This window comes from Clytia hemisphaerica, unplaced genomic scaffold, assembly GCF_902728285.1.
Source record: "Clytia hemisphaerica strain Z4C2 unplaced genomic scaffold, Clytia hemisphaerica genome assembly, whole genome shotgun sequence".
In the NCBI taxonomy this organism is placed as follows: Eukaryota; Metazoa; Cnidaria; class Hydrozoa; order Leptothecata; family Clytiidae; genus Clytia; species Clytia hemisphaerica.
This window is the reverse complement of record NW_027104328.1, coordinates 495,590-513,800: the sequence shown is the minus strand read 5'-3', so window position 1 is coordinate 513,800 and position 18,211 is coordinate 495,590. Positions and strand designations below refer to the sequence as shown.

General features: G+C 34.0%; 1 protein-coding gene across 1 annotated transcript; it reads left to right on the top strand.

Moving 5' to 3' along the window:
• The first annotated feature begins 558 nt into the window (after positions 1 to 558).
• Positions 559 to 16,789, top strand: LOC136817730 (uncharacterized). The gene is made up of 7 exons (XM_067074045.1): positions 559 to 635; positions 907 to 989; positions 2,004 to 2,156; positions 2,722 to 2,778; positions 3,189 to 3,271; positions 11,197 to 11,758; positions 16,029 to 16,789. Exons 1-7 carry the CDS (start codon positions 559 to 561, stop codon positions 16,787 to 16,789), a joined length of 1,776 nt encoding a protein of 591 aa, XP_066930146.1.
• Positions 16,790 to 18,211: the final 1,422 nt, after the last annotated feature.

The window sequence follows — 18,211 nt, the reverse complement described above, 5'->3', positions numbered from 1 at the left end:
CCATTTACATCTTTGTACAATCTGATCTCCTTTGTTCTGTAATATTAATTCCTCTAAAGGTAGGTAGTTTAAGATATTTCTTACTAAATTACAAATGCTTTATCATGACCTTTTAAATTTAGAGCGTAAGTGTATCAAAGAAGGAATTGATAATTGAGGATCCAAAAACGATAGCGCAACAAATGCCACCTGATTTTAACATGAAACCTGGGTAAATATGATAATTCATTTGAATAAGATTGTTTAAATTTGGCAATGGGTATTTACGCATTGTGTATTTTATAATTCTAAGTGAACTTCTTAATACAAAATTTTGAGTTACCTTATTGGTATTATATTACTCACATGCTGCGAAGCAGAACGGACGTGTTCGTGGAGCGAAAGAATAAAAAGAGAAAAAGAGAAATTCTCTTTGAAAATTTTTGAGAATATTGAGAAAACTTTATCGAATTTTTTGCTGTTTGTATATATACTGTTGCTGTTTTATTGTTATCTATATCGACTATTTGCTGTTTCTTTTGTTTTGTTTACTTTCATCGATCGTCAATTTTAATAAATATGGATGAAGTTATGAAAACCGAAATTAAAGCTTTCATCGAAGAAGCTTTGAAGAAACAAGATGAAATTATAAATAAGTATGTGTCATCGAACTCTACCTTAATTTACGAGACCTTGGGAAAAATCCAAACTTCTGTAGAAGCTATCGGTACCAGAGTTACGAAAATAGAACAAACCGTGAAGGAACAAGAAAACCGAATATTTCGTGGGTTGCAATTCGGAAAATTTTACTAGGATGGAAATTTTTGCGTGTACTAAATTTCACGATTCACTAAATTGGGCATAAAAAAAATCACAAAAAACTTTTATACACAAAAAATTCCTCAAGCAAATCCACTTATATTTCAGCTCACTTGTGTGGTGCGTTCATAGAACATTTTCTAAAGGACAACGCTTAGCGGAGGCAGTTATTTTAGAAGATGTCGAAGATGGCAAGTCAAATCTATCATTTGCTCATAAGCTTTCTTATTCCCAAAACTTGTGTTATTATTTCAATTTGGATCTGCTCAAATCCCCTTTTTTAATATATCTGGGGGGAATTTGAGCTAAAAACGAGTGTAAAAATGGGGGGGGGTGTACTTAAAACGCTGACAAACAAGGTGGGGGTCTGAAAATTTGGACGAATGTACTTTTTGAATGCTCCCTATATCAAAGTTAAAAACAACCTTCGAAAAATTTGTTAAAACATGTGTCCCATAAACACACTTTGGTGCTACCAAAGAATAACTACCAGGAACTACCAAGAAGGAAAAACTTGCGCTATTAGAGGTATGTTTTTGAAAATCAAATATGTTTTCCTAGTTGATTTTTTTACATCAGGATTATGTTTAAAATTTTTCAAAAATTTGTGAAAATTTAATCCTAACAAAAATTTTCAACATCTTTGGACTCAAAAATGCAAAATATAATCCTTCCTTAAATTAAGTTACTGAAAAAAAGATTTTCAACGAATTTTTTTTTTTTTGAAAATGTACCATTTTGTAATTCAGGTTTCGTTTTGATTTTTCAGAATCATTTTATCATATAATTTTTTGTTATTATTACTTGACAAAATACATGTAACCCTCTTTAAAAAAGTAACCTGTAAACAATGCAAATTTTCAAATTTCAAGATTGATGTAAGAAAAAAAATTAAAATTTTTGTTTAGAATGGCGACATTTTTTACATATCAAAGACCAACACTAGTCCATTGAAGTTGAATAGGTAAACAGTGACAAAATTTAAACTAGACCGATTGTTAAACAGCTTTTTTTTGCAAATAGTGCAGATTTGGATAGATCTTTCAGAATGGTAGCCTGCATAGTGGTGATACTAATTCGTATTAATTTTTGTGTTGACCAAAAGAGCTTTTTTATTTCATTTATTATAAATCGGGTTACTTTTTTAAATATAAATTCAACATTTCTTTTCAGACCCTCCTAAAAGAAACTTGACACTACTACAGACAACAAAGAGAGACCCAAGATTAAGCTGTTAAGCAAGAAAATAGAGATAGAAGAGCAAGAGAATGAACAACGAAAAGAGAAGATAAAGGCAAAGAAAGCAGCTGCAAAAAACGAAAATGCTAGGCAGCCTCAAGTGAAAAGGGTCAAATCAAGTAAGTATGAATGTTATAAAGGAATTAAGTCAAATTATTGCTTGAATCATTGAGCTATCAAAAATATATAGTCTTGTGTCAAATCATCTAAAGGGCTACTTAAACTACACAATATATTGACAAGCAATATTTCACAATGTGGTTTGGGGACTGCAGTGTACGAAGTAAACACCTGGTACTCTATTATATAGAGGTATTTTCTTTCCGTTAACGATCCCTCTAAATTGTTGGAATATTGCAAATCGAGCTGCCAATATATTGCCAGCACTCTGCAATATATATCGTCAATATCTTGATATTTTGCCTAACAATAACTTAAATGTTCCTGAGCAACAAATGTTTAAAATTTAGGATTTTCAAATCACAACAGACCATTTTTCCTATAGTTAGGATGTCATATTGAATAACTAAAAACTCCAGAATCAAAATAATGATAAGAAAGAATTAATGCACACTTAAAATAATTAAACATTAATGTGTCATTTTTTAATGCTAGAGTTTTTAGCTATTCAACATTACATTCTAATTAGCAATAGATCTATATTCTTTACGATCTTTTTTAAAGGCGATGGAGAAAAAGCTGATACAGCAGATAAAGAAAAAGAAGGAACTAGAAAGACAAGTAAGGCTAAATTAATAAATTAATATTGTAAGATGGCCCCTGGTTTTAATCCTAAAAATTTCCTAACTTCTATGAGAATGCTATTCTTGGGCAGGAGAGTTTTCAATTTTTGGTTGGTTTTGGTTGGTAATCGAACATCTTTTGCACTTGTTTTAACTTTTAGTAAGATTACTGAGTTAGCCAAAAATAGCTGTTTGAGAGAATGCAAAGAATTTTTTTGAATAGCTAATTACTTAGAATTAATTAGAAATTGTTTTGATGATAACGTCATAAATGATTAATTCTTTTTCAACACAGCTGGTTACATGGGTATAAGATAATTTATCGGTTTGTAATGGCGAGAGTATTTGTTATTCCATAGACTGGTTGTATTCTCCAAAACAACTATTTAACTTTACATTTTATTTTAGCTGCTGAAAAGAGACCAAAAGCCAAATATGACCCAAACATATTAATCCCAAAGTTTATGAGGCTACAAAAGAACCCGAGAAAGGTTAGTATCACACTGGTCTCAATTTTAGTCTGTCTCTGTTTATTACTGTCATATGTATGTATGAAATTAACATTTTGTAAATATCAAGAAAGAGGGTCACTTATATCACTTATAAGTGAACAAGATTGGCCAATCTTTTTAAGATTTTCTCATATTCTTTGAGATTTTTTGGTTCATTTTTCGGATTTCAGCCGGGTAATAATTTTAATTAAGGATTACGGGAAAGGAAAAATCTATCAGCGAGAATAAATAAAATTGCAAAGAAAATGTGTTTGGAAAACATGAATATTTTCGATTTCTATCTGGGGACCCTCTTCTATCTATTTATATATAAATACTTCGTACTAAGAAGTCCTACTGAGTACTGTAGTAGGCCATTGACTATAGATACATTGTTGGGTTATATATTATTTTTAATTTTTTGACTGAGAAATATTATTTTGAATTTAAGATTTGTCGTCTACTCCAAAATTGCGAACCCAATTCAAACCATCCATGTCCACCATCACAAAACAAAAACCTGGCTATACCTACACATATCAGCCACCTGTAAATATATACAAAGAAGTAGTAGTTCCTGAAGGAGCAACAAGAAAGAGGAAAGCAAAGAAACTTGAATCAGATTGATTTACACACAACCAAATTAATTTAAAACAGAATTTCTAATAAATTTAATTTTTGGCCTATTTGTTTCATCGCTATTTTTGCTATATTTACACTCATCTCAATTTTTTTCTATCCAAAACTTAAGCAGTTTTTGTAAATAAACTTGCAAACTTCCTATCAGCAAATATAGTAAAAACATCAACATTCTACAAGAAAAGCAAAGATTGCCATCTCCTCACAGTAAAAATTGCATCTAAAATCAGACTGTATGATGTTTTCTTAGCCTGATTGCCGATTTTTATACCAATAAAATTAGAGAAGTGAAGAGCTGAAACTGTAGCTTGCTCCACACACGGGTCTATATCTGAAATCAAAACAGCAGTTAATTTCATAATGGTGAGATAGTGGCCACACTGCCGTGAAAAGGCAATGGATTGAAAGTCACTTTGTAAAATCTAAAGCAAAACCAGGGATCATTAAGATGGCAGACGGGATTTCATAGCACTTTTAGCAGATAGGATCTACAGCATTTATAGTATGCAGTATGCATCGAAAGTAAATTACTTGCATTACCGGTACGCTACGGTGGACTAGGCATTCCTATTCTTTCAGAATCTGCCAGACAGGAATTTGAAAATTCTGTGTCAGTAGCACTCTAACCGAGAACATCGTTACACAGTCAAAGGAGTTCCAGGGAAACAGTAGTAAAGAAAAATACGCCATCCTGAAGGATAGAGAACTAAAACACAAACAATCTCTCAACGATATCAGAGCTGGTCTATCCCCAGAGGAAAAGAAAAGTAATGATCTTGCTCAGGTCAAAGGAGCATCTAATTGGCTCACAGCTAAGCCTCTTAAAAGTTAAAACTTTGTTTTAACCAAGAGAGAATTTTTTGATTCAATCGCAATACGCTATAGATGGCAACTCAAACACTTACCAGCATCTTGTCCTTGTGGAAGACGTTTTCCGTAGAGCATGCCTTATCATGTGCCAAAGGTGGATTTGTGTACCAAAGACACAATGAAATCAGGGACACTATTGCTTATTTTCTGAATGATGTTAAGAAGGATGTCTCAATTGAACCGAACCTAGAGCCAATCACTGGAGAACACATTCATTCGGGAGCCATTGAGGAAAACGGTGCAAGAGCTGACATCAGTGCTATGGGGTTCTGGACTAGAGGCCAGAGAGCATTTTTGACTTACGGGTTTTCAACGCCTATGCTCAAAGGTACTCTAGGATGAGCCCCCAAAGCATGTTTGATGTCAACGAGAAGGAGAAGAAGCGCCAGTATAACGAACGAATAATCCGCGTTGAGGGTGGCTACTTTACCCCATTGATTTTCACCACAAATGGGGGGTCAGGAAGAGAGGCTCATATCTTTATCAAAGCTTTAGCCATGCTTATGTCCGAGAAAAGAGATGAACTTCTCTCAATGACACTGAACTTTGTTAGAAAAAAACTCTCTTTTGCATTGATTCGATCTACTGTGCTCTGTGTCAGGGGAAGTAGAACCCCGAATAAGATACCTGACCAGTCACTGGTCATTAAAATGACAGAAGCGATAGGATACATTTGAAATTTTTTTTTTCTTTTTTAGATATATATTTTTTTCACTATACATATGTTATAATTAATTCATATTGTGCCTTTTAGAAGTCATCTTTTTTTGTATTCCACTAAGGAATATCAATTTCAATGAGTTTCTTATAAAGAATATATTTTATTTTATAGAAAAAAAAAAGAAAAAAAAAATTATAGTATGCAGTAAGTGAAACAAATAGGCCTTTCTTAGCTTTATATTTCTAATAGTTTTAAATTCCAATATAGAAAAGTGGCTGGTTTTATTTATTTTATTTATTCATCAATATCTAATTAAGCACAAATTTAAGCTACAATTGGAAAATATCTATATAAATTTGTCAAATAACCAAATTAATTTGAAGCGAAATTTCTAATTAATTACAAATTTAGTTACAATTAGAAAATATTTATATAAAATTTGTCGAATAACCAAATTAATTTGAATTTGAAGTGGAAATTCCAATTAATTACAAAATAAGTTATAATTGGAAAATATTTATGTATTTGTTGTCAATGAAATAACCTAATTAATTTGAAACAAAATTATTCAATAAGAAAGTACATAAACACAATCCAGATATTAAGAAAGACGAGGATTTTCATGAATATACCAAGGCATGGGTTGATCAAATGTGGGGAAAGTATTCGAGTGGTATTACGTGAAGCTTTTGAACAAAGTGAGGATGTGATAAAGGCGTGGAATTTACTCACTTCAAATTTAGCAAATGTTAAAGTCAAAGATAAACTTCTTCAGTTGCTATTGAATAAATGGATCAATGTTAGAGCAAATGCATTTGTTAAAGTCTGGCTCCAACAGTACAAGTGGAAGTAGTCAAAGAAGGGGAAAGCAGTCAAAGAGCAAGGTGAACCATCCCTATGTAAGTCTTTGGGAAAGAGTAAAAACTTAGGAAAAGACTAATGACGCCAACAAAACCATCCAGCCCAAGGAAAGCTAAAAGTAGGACAGTGAGAGCAGCTGTAAAACGCAAGATTGTTACCAAGTAGACTTAAATGGAACAGAAAGGAATACTAAAACTTTTATCATATCCTTTTTTGATTTTTACTAACTACCTACAATCATCTGTGAAAATGAAAAAGACTTTCCAGTTCATTCAGGGTACCCCGCTCCCCTCAATGTTTCGATACCGGAGGAAAGTTGACCATCAACGCTTCTCGAATTCAAACAACATTGACTTGGGGAAGTGGGGGAAGGTGTGAGTCTCACAATATTATGCAGATGATTGTCTGAGAATTTTGCAAAAAAGACTTGGTTCCCACACCGTGTGACTTAAAAATTTCAAAGGGTGTCTGGGGGAGAATTGTTTTTTTTTTGCAGTCAACACTTAAGAATGAGGTTGCTACCAGCAATTAGCGTGCCTTGTTGTTGTTTTGTTGTTGTTTTGATTGAAAATATGGGTGTGGAAGGGTGTGGCCTTGCATGAGTGGGTGGCCTTCCTTAAGGAGTATCCTATCCGTAGTGTCATTAGATCCTATCTGAGTAAAAGTAATGTTTGATTATTATTTTTTTTTTTACACGTCACCTCGCCCTACAATGGGGGTGTTTTGAGAATACTACTGTCACCCAGCCAGGTGTTTCGTAAAAGCCGAAAGCATGGACCAAACTGTAATGCAGTAAAAAAAGTAATGCAGGCGCTTAACCGACATCTTTAATCCGACACGAAGTGACCTGGTCGCCTTTATTTTACCTCAATGAGGCCCCCCCAGCGGCACCCCTAATCACGCCATCACGCGAAAAAATTTTCTCCATCACGCCTTACGAAAATCGCTAAAATTTGTCATCACGCAAAAATAGTTCGCTATCCCAAATCACACACCACGCCAAAATCTTGATCAAGCCAACACGCCAAAAAAATCTCTAATCACGCCATCACGCAAGAAAAAAGTCCCAATCACGCCATCACGCAAACCGCTGAGGGGGCCTCCCCAATACAGTACCTTGTTCAATTGTTTACTACATACATATTCCTCATTTCTCTTCACAAAAAATAAAATAAAAGAATAGAAAAATTACTTACTTAATTAATTACTGAAAAACAAATAGATGGCATGAGGAGAAAAGAGAGCAAAGTCTCTATTGCAGATTCCCTTTACATGAGATTCCTGTACGTGGAATTGAAAATGCCAGTCAGACGTATTACGAAGAAGTTTCCTAAATACAGCTATGCAACCATTTTCAGACAAGAGGCTGCTCAACAGACCACACAATAAACGAAAACTGAATCCTGGATGTCAAAGAAGACTCAGCCCGCGCGACGAGCGAAACCTAATCAGTCACATCAAATGTATGAGAAGCACGATCGGCCCATTTACTTTACACAGACTTGCTGTGGAAGCCGGAATTGAGCAGACAGTTTCGATGGCCACTATGTTGATTGTTTTACAAAAACTCCTAAAGGTGGAGGTAGAATTTATGTTGCTGAAAATGTAAATTCTCAGGAAGATCTAAAAATCCAAAAAAGAGGGGAAACTGAGGCAGTGTTTGCTGATATTTTAAATGAAAAATCCAAAAACATAATCATTGGGTGTATCTACAAACATCCATCAATGAATATCAAACTCTTCAATTCAATGTATGGAAATTTATTAAAAAAAATCACAAAAGAACAAAAACAATAGATCATAATGGGTGACTTCAATATCGACCTTTTAAAATGTGTACCAAAGAAAACGAAGAATTCCTCACTCAAAACCTAACCAGTGGCAGAAAACCTTTGATAAACATACCAACCAGAATAACTGCTCATTCCAAAACCTTCATTGATAACATTTATTCTAATTCCTTTAAAGAATACACAGCCGGGAATTTAATTGCTAGTATATCTGATCACCTCCCTCAATTTGCTTTTCTTGATGTTACTATTTCAAAAACAAAAATCACAGAAAAGAAAAAAGGTAGAGACTTTTCAAAACAAAGATACAAACAAAAAACTAAACTTTAATAACTATCACAAATAACACAATCAACAGACATGCCCCTATAAAATATTAAAACGTAAATAAACATCAAGCAAGGAAGGGGGGGGTTTCAGGGGTCTTAAATACCGTCACACCGACAAAATTTTGGGTCAAATACCGTAATACCGTCGGTCAAGGAAGCCTAATACCTAATATAAAAGTGAAACCCCCCCCCCCAAGGAAGCCATGGGTAACTAAGCAAATCTGAGATTAGTATGGAAGGCGGTACGTGAAGTCACAGATAGAAAACAACAACCAGAATACTTTCCTAGAATCATACAAGATGAAAATGGAATTGAAGTCAAAAATCAAAATGAAATAGTCAACATATTTGACAATTACTATGGCTCAATAGCTGAAAAAAACAAAGCAAAAAATTGTTAACACAAACCATACTCCCAGCAGAAATTCTATCTACATTGCCCCAACCACAACTGCTGAAGTTGGCAAAATTATAAACAGCCTAAATGAATCTAAAGCAAGTGGTCCAAATAGTATTCCAGCGAACATCTCAAAAATCATAAATCTAACTTTCATTGAACTTTTCTCAAAAGTTATCGATGGATGCTTAGAATCAGGAAAATACCCAGATTGTATTAAGTCTGCATCGATCAAGCCTTTGCATAAAAAAATTCAAAATTTGATCCAGGAAACTATCGACCCACTCACGCAAATTAAGGCCTGTCCAGATTTTTCAAATTTACCTAATTTTTTATCACCGTTTCCACTTGTCATATCATATAACTTCATACATCGAAAGAAGCGTAAGAGAGTGTAGATCACTGGAAATGCTGTGCCATAATTATTTAATTATTTAATTAATAGTTATTTTTTTCACCCAAAAAAAGATATTAGCTGACGTCAGCAAAACTTGTTTTTTGAATAACTCCAGTTTGGCTTATGGTATAAACATGAAAATTAGACAACAGTTGCATATCAATAATAAGAACATTTTTGCATATTTTTTTTTCATATTTTGCTGACAACAGCAGAAATCAGTAAAATACAAAATTTTGCAATAAAGTGCTGACGTCAGCAAAATTTAAAAAAATATTTTTTCAAAATGATCACTTTAATGGTGTGCACGGACTTCGTAGACCATATCAACAAATTTTGACGTTTTCACTTTTCAAAATGGCATCTGTATTTTAAAAGTTTAAATTTTTTTAATACTTTTTGAAATATTTCCAAATTTTTTAATTTTAACAGTCACCCAAAGTTCAGGTTTTTTAAAGAGGATCAAAACCCTTTATGAAAATAGATATTTTAACGCCATCCTTAAAATATTTTGAAAATTTAATTGACTTTAAAGTTGTTTTTTCAATGCAGCCACAGACTGAAAAACAAACGTTTTTCTTAGGATTAAATTTATTAAATTATTTTTTGAAGATATAAATTAAATTTTATAGGCAACAAAGGGAGAGATTTTTGGTTTTGGCTAAAAAAGAATCACCACAACACAATGAAAAAGCATATGCTAAAACCTTTACGTCTAGCAGCTGGTCTAGGAGAGAAGCCATCCACCACAAACCGAGTGGAATGTGTGAATAGCTTACTGAAGCTTGAAAGCCACAGATTAAGACTCCCGTTGAAAAGTTTTCAAATATGGTAAAGGAGTCGAAAGACAGCAGAGGAATGTTGAGTATGCTATATATGACAAAGGGACTCTGGAAATAATCCCAGAATTGAAGGAGAAGTTTGAAGTCCCGTTTCATGTTTGTCAACTAAAGACAAAGGTATTTACATTTACATTAATATATTTATATTAAAGATCTTTGATGTGTTGATACAAAACCAATGACATTGAGTTTTATAAGATCATTAAACATTTCATTTTCGAAAATTTCATAATATTCAGCAAGAGTAACAAGGCAAACTATTTTTTATTTTCTGGTTTATTTTCTTGGAAAATAAGATATAAATAAGATATAAATTTTTTCCTCAAACCTAAATCAACCAAAATAATTACACTATGATATAGTACTTTCCCCTGAATTCCCCACTATATTTAAAATCATCTTAAAGCTTTTACAAGCAAAGAATTTTAACAATTTTTTTGTACAAAATCACAATGGAATGGGAATGCAATGGGAAAGACTGAAAGTTTTCTATATCTCAAAGCAGAGAGTACAATCACAAGCTTTTAAAAAAGTTACACTTGGACTGAAACAATATTCACAAAAACTTTATTCTTTTTGTCTTCATTTAAAATCAGTATTTTAGAAAATTTCATGAAATTTTATTTTTATTTTTTTCCATCCTCCAGTCCAAAATTTTACCTCCGTCAGTAAATCAGAAAATAAAAAAGTGTTTGCCTAACTCGTTATCAAAAATAAAGATTGCCTATATTGTGCATTAATGTAATTTTGTGGAATAAAAAAAAAGTAGGTAGAGGAATTTACTCATAAAAGTCTTATTGAATAATTTTAGGAGGAGAAAGAAAGATACATTGCAACATTCAAGCAACATTTTAAAAAAAGTTACACTTGGACTGAAACAATATTCACAAAAACTTTATTCTTTTTGTCTTCATTTAAAATCAGTATTTTAGAAAATTTCATGAAATTTTATTTTTATTTTTTTCCATCCTCCAGTCCAAAATTTTACCTCCGTCAGTAAACCAGAAAATAAAAAAGTGTTTGCCTAACTCGTTATCAAAAATAAAGATTGCCTATATTGTGCATTAATGTAATTTTGTGGAATAAAAAAAAAGTAGGTAGAGGAATTTACTCATAAAAGTCTTATTGAATAATTTTAGGAGGAGAAAGAAAGATACATTGCAACATTCAAGCAACATATACAAGAAACACCAACAAGCCAGGAACGCCAACAAACCAGAATGAACAATGAACAACCAACTGAGTCACAGGAGAATTCACAACATGATAACCAACAAGACGAGGGGTCACAGGATCCACAACATCTTATCAAACCAGCCGATGAGTCACAGGATCAGCAAAATGTAAAACCACCCGAGGAGTCACAGCCATTACAACAACCACAAGATTCCAGCCTATATGAAGATTGTCTTCTTCTGGGACTTCTTGCAGACATCGCTTGCAGTAGCAGAGAAGGACCGGCGGATCTTCAAGGTTCAATGTTGGAGATATCCCTGGAGAAATTCAAGGAATATGTGCAGCTGCCTAATACAATCGCTGAGGCTATGTTCCTCAAGGCATCTGCCCTTCTCGAGAGACACGAGGTCATTGCTGCTCCTGGTTGTGAGAACGTTTACATTGTTTCCAGTGAGGAACAGCCAACAGAGCCGCAAGTTATTCTAATGAAACAAGGTGGCATTAAGTGTGATCGAAGGTGTCCAGGTTTTAATGGAAATAAAATTTGTTCTCGTGTTATTTCAGTTCCAAAAATTACTAACAATTTAAAAAAGTTTTTAGAAAATTACAAAAAATCCCACCAATTTCAATTTAACAAAAACTGTCAGAACAGATATGCTAAGTCAACCTGGACAGAAGCCGGAAAAGAAAAAGAAAGTCCCAAATTGAAGCAAGATAGAAAAGTGCTAATGCAATCGAGCCATTCAGAGTGAAGAAAATGAACAATGAAATTAAAATATGCCAAGGATGCAGGGGAGAAATGAAAACAAACGGCAATATCCCAAATCCTCCGTTGGACTATTGTATCGCTAAATTGGAGAGGCGTCAATATACCAATTCTATCACAGGAAAACAACAAACAGGAAGGCCTTCAGATTCACATTACCACATGCGAAAAAGTTGCGTTTTGAAAGCAGATTCATCATTTATTTGATGTTTTTTGGAGATCAATGAGGAACTCTCAGAAAAACACAAAACTTTTATTATCAAGGAATTTGAATATTCTTTTGATTGATATGTATTATATTGTGATTCAGAAAAAAGCTTTGGCCATTTTACTTTTTAGAATTAATTATTTCTAAGGATACAATATGCCATCAAACATCTTGTTGTACATGGCCATGGCCTCCCCACTTTTTTGCAAAGCAAAATAAAAAATTTCTCCTCGCCTAATTATTTTTTTCTTTTCTGTGCGCATGCCAATAAAAACGTTAGACCCTTTCTAAAAGGGGACAGATGGACACTTAAATAAGTCTAATTATACTATTTTGTTTTAAACAAACAAACTTAACAGTTTTCTTTCAGAAAATCAGAACAAAAAGGAAGCTGTTTTAGCCAAATAAGCCAGGTCAAAATTCTAAAATTTCCCGACCCGTCCGCCCAAACCATGGTTGCGCCTCCTTAGTCACTATGTTTTTGTTGGCCCCCTCACTTTCAAAATCGTGGCGCGGGCCCTGCGTAAGCACTTTTACCACTTTTACACACATTTTGTAGAAACAATTTGGAGCCTGGTGGCACTTGGGGCAAAGATGTGAAAATTAGCAGCGAAACAATTTGCCCCTATATATTTATAACTAACATTGACCCAAGGGCCCATTCTTGCTACATTAGATTAAAAATTCAGCAAACGTAGCAAACGATGAAAATAGTTAGTGTGTGCCTAACATATTATCTTCAACAATCAACAATTTCACACTACCAGTCACTGCAACTATTTTCAAGAATTTTAAGAAGAAGAAGGATGAAGCTAGCACACGAGGAATTCCTTCCACACGAGGACGATCCCTGTGTTTTCGTAATCCGTCAATCAGTTGATCCGTCTTTTAGTATATGCCCCTATTTCGGGCCAACTTGACATTTGTACTGTGTCACGTTTTTATTGGTCATTGAAGCAAAGATGTAGGCTTTGAAGTCTCATTTGAATATCTTGGATCACAGGCTAATTGTTATTTGTAAATTAAACAAAGAATGTAGTTTAATTGAAATAACAATTACCTGTGATCCAAGAATTCAAGTGCCCACCCACCTTCCCTGTCCTTCCATTGTGTTGGACACAGAAACACACATTACATTTTGCTTCAATAATCTTTAAAGTAGGACGTTTTTACGGAATCGGATCTCACTTGAATTCTTGGATCACAGGTCATTGTTATTTCAATACACCTTTCCCGTAATTCGTAAAACTAATGCGCGCGCATTATTTTGATGCTCTCCACCGTTTGGTCTCTGGAGGTAAACAAACCCGTTTTTGCCTGCGTTCCCTTAGGGAAAGTTGGTTTTTTGAGCTTTTCTTAAGTTCTGTCGAACAAAATCCCCTCAAATTTTAGTATGTTCAATCTATTCATGATATTATACCATCCTGAAAATATTTTGCCAAAAGAAGGTCGCTGTCAAAAGTTAGAGGCTCAAATCCCACTTTCCCTAACCCCTCGCAGGCAAAAACGCGTTTTTTACCTCCCAAACAATTTTATACACAACGGTGGAGCGCACATTTTCCCGGGCCATTTCTGAGAAATTTGAATTACGGGAAAGGTGTATTAAACTAACTACATTCTTTGTTTATATTACCAAAAAACACAAATTTTCAAAAAGTAGGCCCAGAACCCGGTTCGACACCTAAAGTCCGAAATGCCGTGCAGACGTCCGCACGGGAAAGAACGAAAAAGAAAATGACTGAGAAATATACGGTATGCGGTATACCGGTATTGCGGTAGTGGAATTTTCTGTTTAGCCTGAAAAAGGTTGTAACAAAAACGTATAGCGCTGGTCGACGAAAGCAAACGGTCATCGCCTAACAAAAATTACAACTTAAGGAAGATAATTCATTCGTCTAGAATTTCATCTACGGAAAAAAAAATCTATCTATGCATTTTTTTTTTATAAGCCAATCTGTGACCCTATGTAACATAAAAGAAGTCCAAAAAAAGTTTTGGGTTTTTAACTACTGCAATTGCGGTAGGTTTGACGTCAATTATCTACTTATACCGCCATTGCGGTAGCGAACATTTTTCAACTCGAACTTACATTTCAAATAACTATTTATTACGACAGACTCGTTTGAACGTTTTTTCAAAAGGGCGGGACACCGTGATTCGAACGTGTTTTAAAAGAGACAAACTGATTCGAACCTCTATTTAAAGGGATAAACTGATTCGAATGTCTGTTTAATTCGAACGTCTATTTAAAGGGACAAACTGATTCGAACGTCTATTTAATTCGAACGTCTATTTAAAGGGACAAACTGATTCGAACGTCTATTTAATTCGAACGTCTATTTAAAGGGACAAACTGATTCGAACGTCTATTTAAAGGAACAAACTGATTCCAATGCCTATTTAAAGTGAATCTTCCCTGTGGTATAAATAACTATAAAATTATCGATACGACCCATTTTTAAATAAACTTTTGGGAAGTAAAGAACACAGAAAAGATTGGTGGGCTGGTTACAATGAAAAATGGGAAATGATTAATACTATGGCATGTTTGATCAAGTTTTTATCTAATCTGTTGTAAATTAAAAATGAACGGATAACGGTTGGGAGATCTTGTTGAAAGTTAACAAGAAATTAAATTCATAGTCTTTCCACTCTTTCTCTGGGTATAATGGGTTAAAACGATGTTACCTCTCTCTCTTTCAAATGATAAAGCGCTGCCAGGTTCTTTTTGAAATAATCTCAAAAAAGTTCTTTTGAAAGTTAAAAATACTGTTTCACATTTTCCATGTTTTCCCTTCTAGCTCTATCTGTTTTTATTTTTATTTTGACAAGGAAAGGAATCTTTTCGTTCGAATGTTGTTTTTTTTCGAATGTGATTCGAATGTTTGTTAAGGTCTATTTAAATTACATTGAGAGGGAGCTTTTATGTTGATTGATAAGGTCAGGTCACTAATTGCGACAGGGTCCTCTACATTGTCTTTCTTTCTATTGTAGTTTTCGATTAAAAAATGGAAAAAAAGGCCGAAATACACTGGTTTGTAAGTGGCTATCACGTTTTCAAAATTAGACCTTAATGCTTCTTTACAAGGAGAACGACAACAAATACGACCCTTATGCTGTCCTAGTTAAGACAAAAAAAGAACGAAAAACCGTCGGTAGAGTCCCGGCGAATCTCTGTCGCGCCTTTCGTATGCTAAAGCTCCACAGTCTAGGCAAAGACTTCAGGTGTATTTATTTGAACAATGTGCACAGGCTAAAAAACTACACTGGCAAGTTTGAGCAAGGTCGTCCGTATGATAAAAATGGTGGTGGTGCTGTTTTGGATTGTAAATATGAGTTTACCTATAAAATCAAAGACTTGGAGGAAATCAAAAAGCTTTTCGAGTGCAACATCCCTAAACAAGACATTGAAAGAATTTGTTACTAAAATGTTATATTTTACGATCTAAACATAATTTTGTTAAATGAAAAAAAATCTGGGTTGATATCACGATATTGTCTATTAAATTAACTTTGTGCCTTTTTACCCTAGTTATTATTGCTTCTCAATTAATTATTAGTCAGTAGGATAAAACTTTTTAGACAATCAATGATAGAATCGTTTGCGTCTGATTTTGATAAATTAATATTCTTAAAACTCATTACTTATTTCGTTTCAGCGTGAATAGAACATAAAATGAGTCAATTTGAAGATATCACAGATATAATAGAGCAATTCTCGAACACGCAAACATCACTTTTTGATACAAACGAACATACTTCAACGCCTTTAAAATCGATAAACTATTCAGAAAATTTTTTATTAACACCTACTCATGCAGACACGCAAATTCCTTTTTATGATGAAGATTCAGAAATTTTGGTATCGACAGCGTCACCAATATCTTCAATCATTAACCGACCTACTTCTTTGATAACTAAAGAGCAAATTCCGTCGCTCGACGATTTCAATGTTTACAAAGAAGACGGAACATGCGTGACATCCAAAAAACGCAAACTAACTCAACACCAACAAGAAATCCAGGCTTCGACGCCCAAAGATAAAGTGAGAGGGAAACGATACCAAAAAAGATGTGAGAATAGTTTCGAGGCTGCTAAATCACGAAGCAACCATATTAATGGACTTATTTCTAAGATGCGGGATTTAAAGTTCAGAACAGACGATGATACTTTGATCGAACATCATAGACATTTTCCGAACAGACCACCCCAAATCATTCGCTACGCAACAAACAAACATCTTTTCAACGCTGACTATAATCAAACAACAAAGAACATGTACGACGAGCCTACACTCCAAGAGCTTGAAGCTTCTTCGCCTTCACGAGCAAGAAAGCGAAAGATGAATGTTTGTCAGCTATGTGGTATCGTTGAAAACTCTAAACGAGATCAAGATTGGGATTCAAAATGGATCGGATGCCAATATCCAAAATGTGAAGTGTGGCACCACATGAAATGCTCCGGTATTACTATGCCAAGGGCAGTTAAGAGTGTAACTTGGACATGCCCGATGCATACACCTAGACCACCACCCGCGTCCCCCACGAAAAAGAAGAAAACGAAGCCGAGTAAGAAAAAGTAGTTCAAGAATTGAACTTTCTTGTTATTGTTAATGTTAACATGGTTACTTTAATTTTGATACAATGTTTGAATTTCAGTTGAGTTTGAATCGTTAGCCACTATCGTTTGCGACTACATGAAATTGTATTAATATATTTTAAAAATGTTCAAAACACTATTGGTTGAGTATATTTAAGACATTAAAATGTTACACCCCCTTCTCACAGACCCGGAATTGATTTGATTATTTTCATTATTTTAAAGACAAAAATTGATAATGTTTCACCCGGGAACAATATTTTGGCTAATTTTTCGATTGGGAGGGTTCCCAGTGGGTCTGTGAGAAAGGGGTGTAATGTTAAACTATTTCAATTACAAAAAAAGAAGATGATCAAAAATAATGAAACTTCGGGAAAAATGTAACGGCTAGACTAATCATTAATATACTAGCCGGTACCCGGCGTCGCACGCCGGTTAAGCTGTAGCTGAACGCACTAAAAGTCCTTTGGATGTTGAAGCTGGCTCAAAAAAGCGATCAAATAAAAAAAAGAAATCTCTACAACGTTTAACTATAACCTTCCCCGGTTGTCTTATCTTTTAACCATATTTGGATCGTTTACTGCCCCCCCCCCGTGACATATTTTTTCAGAAAGAGCATCGTTTACTGTACCAGTGTCGTTTGAAACGACTCTGCAGGTAGTTATTTTTCTCGCTTCGCTCGCGTTAAATATGCCTTCCAGATTAAATGACAATTTTTCAGGAAAAAGTGGGAAGGTCACAAAGAATAGTGCAACTTTTTGTTTTTATCAGATCGAAAAATACAAAATTGTAAGTTGCTTTTTAAACCCTTGTCATAACTTTTCATAGTTAAACATAAAAAATGACGTACACACATTTTTTAACCGTAACGACGGCTTGAATATTTTTATAAGAAAAAAGAAGTGAAATAATTTTTTCTTATGCTTTATATCGCCCTTTGAATGCTGTTGTTGTCCACAAACATTTTTATGTTTTGATTTACTTTTAAAATATTCTTTTCTATGAAATGAAATTGTTTTGTTTTGAAAAGAATTCGGATGTCATTAATAAATACGATCGTTAAATACATTCGAAAACATTTAAAACAAAAGAAGAGAGAAAAAGGCAAGTCTGGGCAGAAGTTAAAATTATTAGATGTAAATGGGCCTTAAATTTCAAAACAAAGGCTTAATAAAGTCTAAACCAAGCTCTATCCGATCTTTTGCAAATGGCGCGAATCCAATAGAACAAATTTGTGGAGCAAGAGACTAAAAGTCATAATTTTAAAACACAAACAAAGCGAAAACGAAAGTGGTGACACACAGACACACAAAGCACCGCTATTAATATATAGATAACAAATTTACCAAATCTTTGTGAGGATTGACTTTAATGAAATCGACTTTAGCATTGCAAATGTTCATGT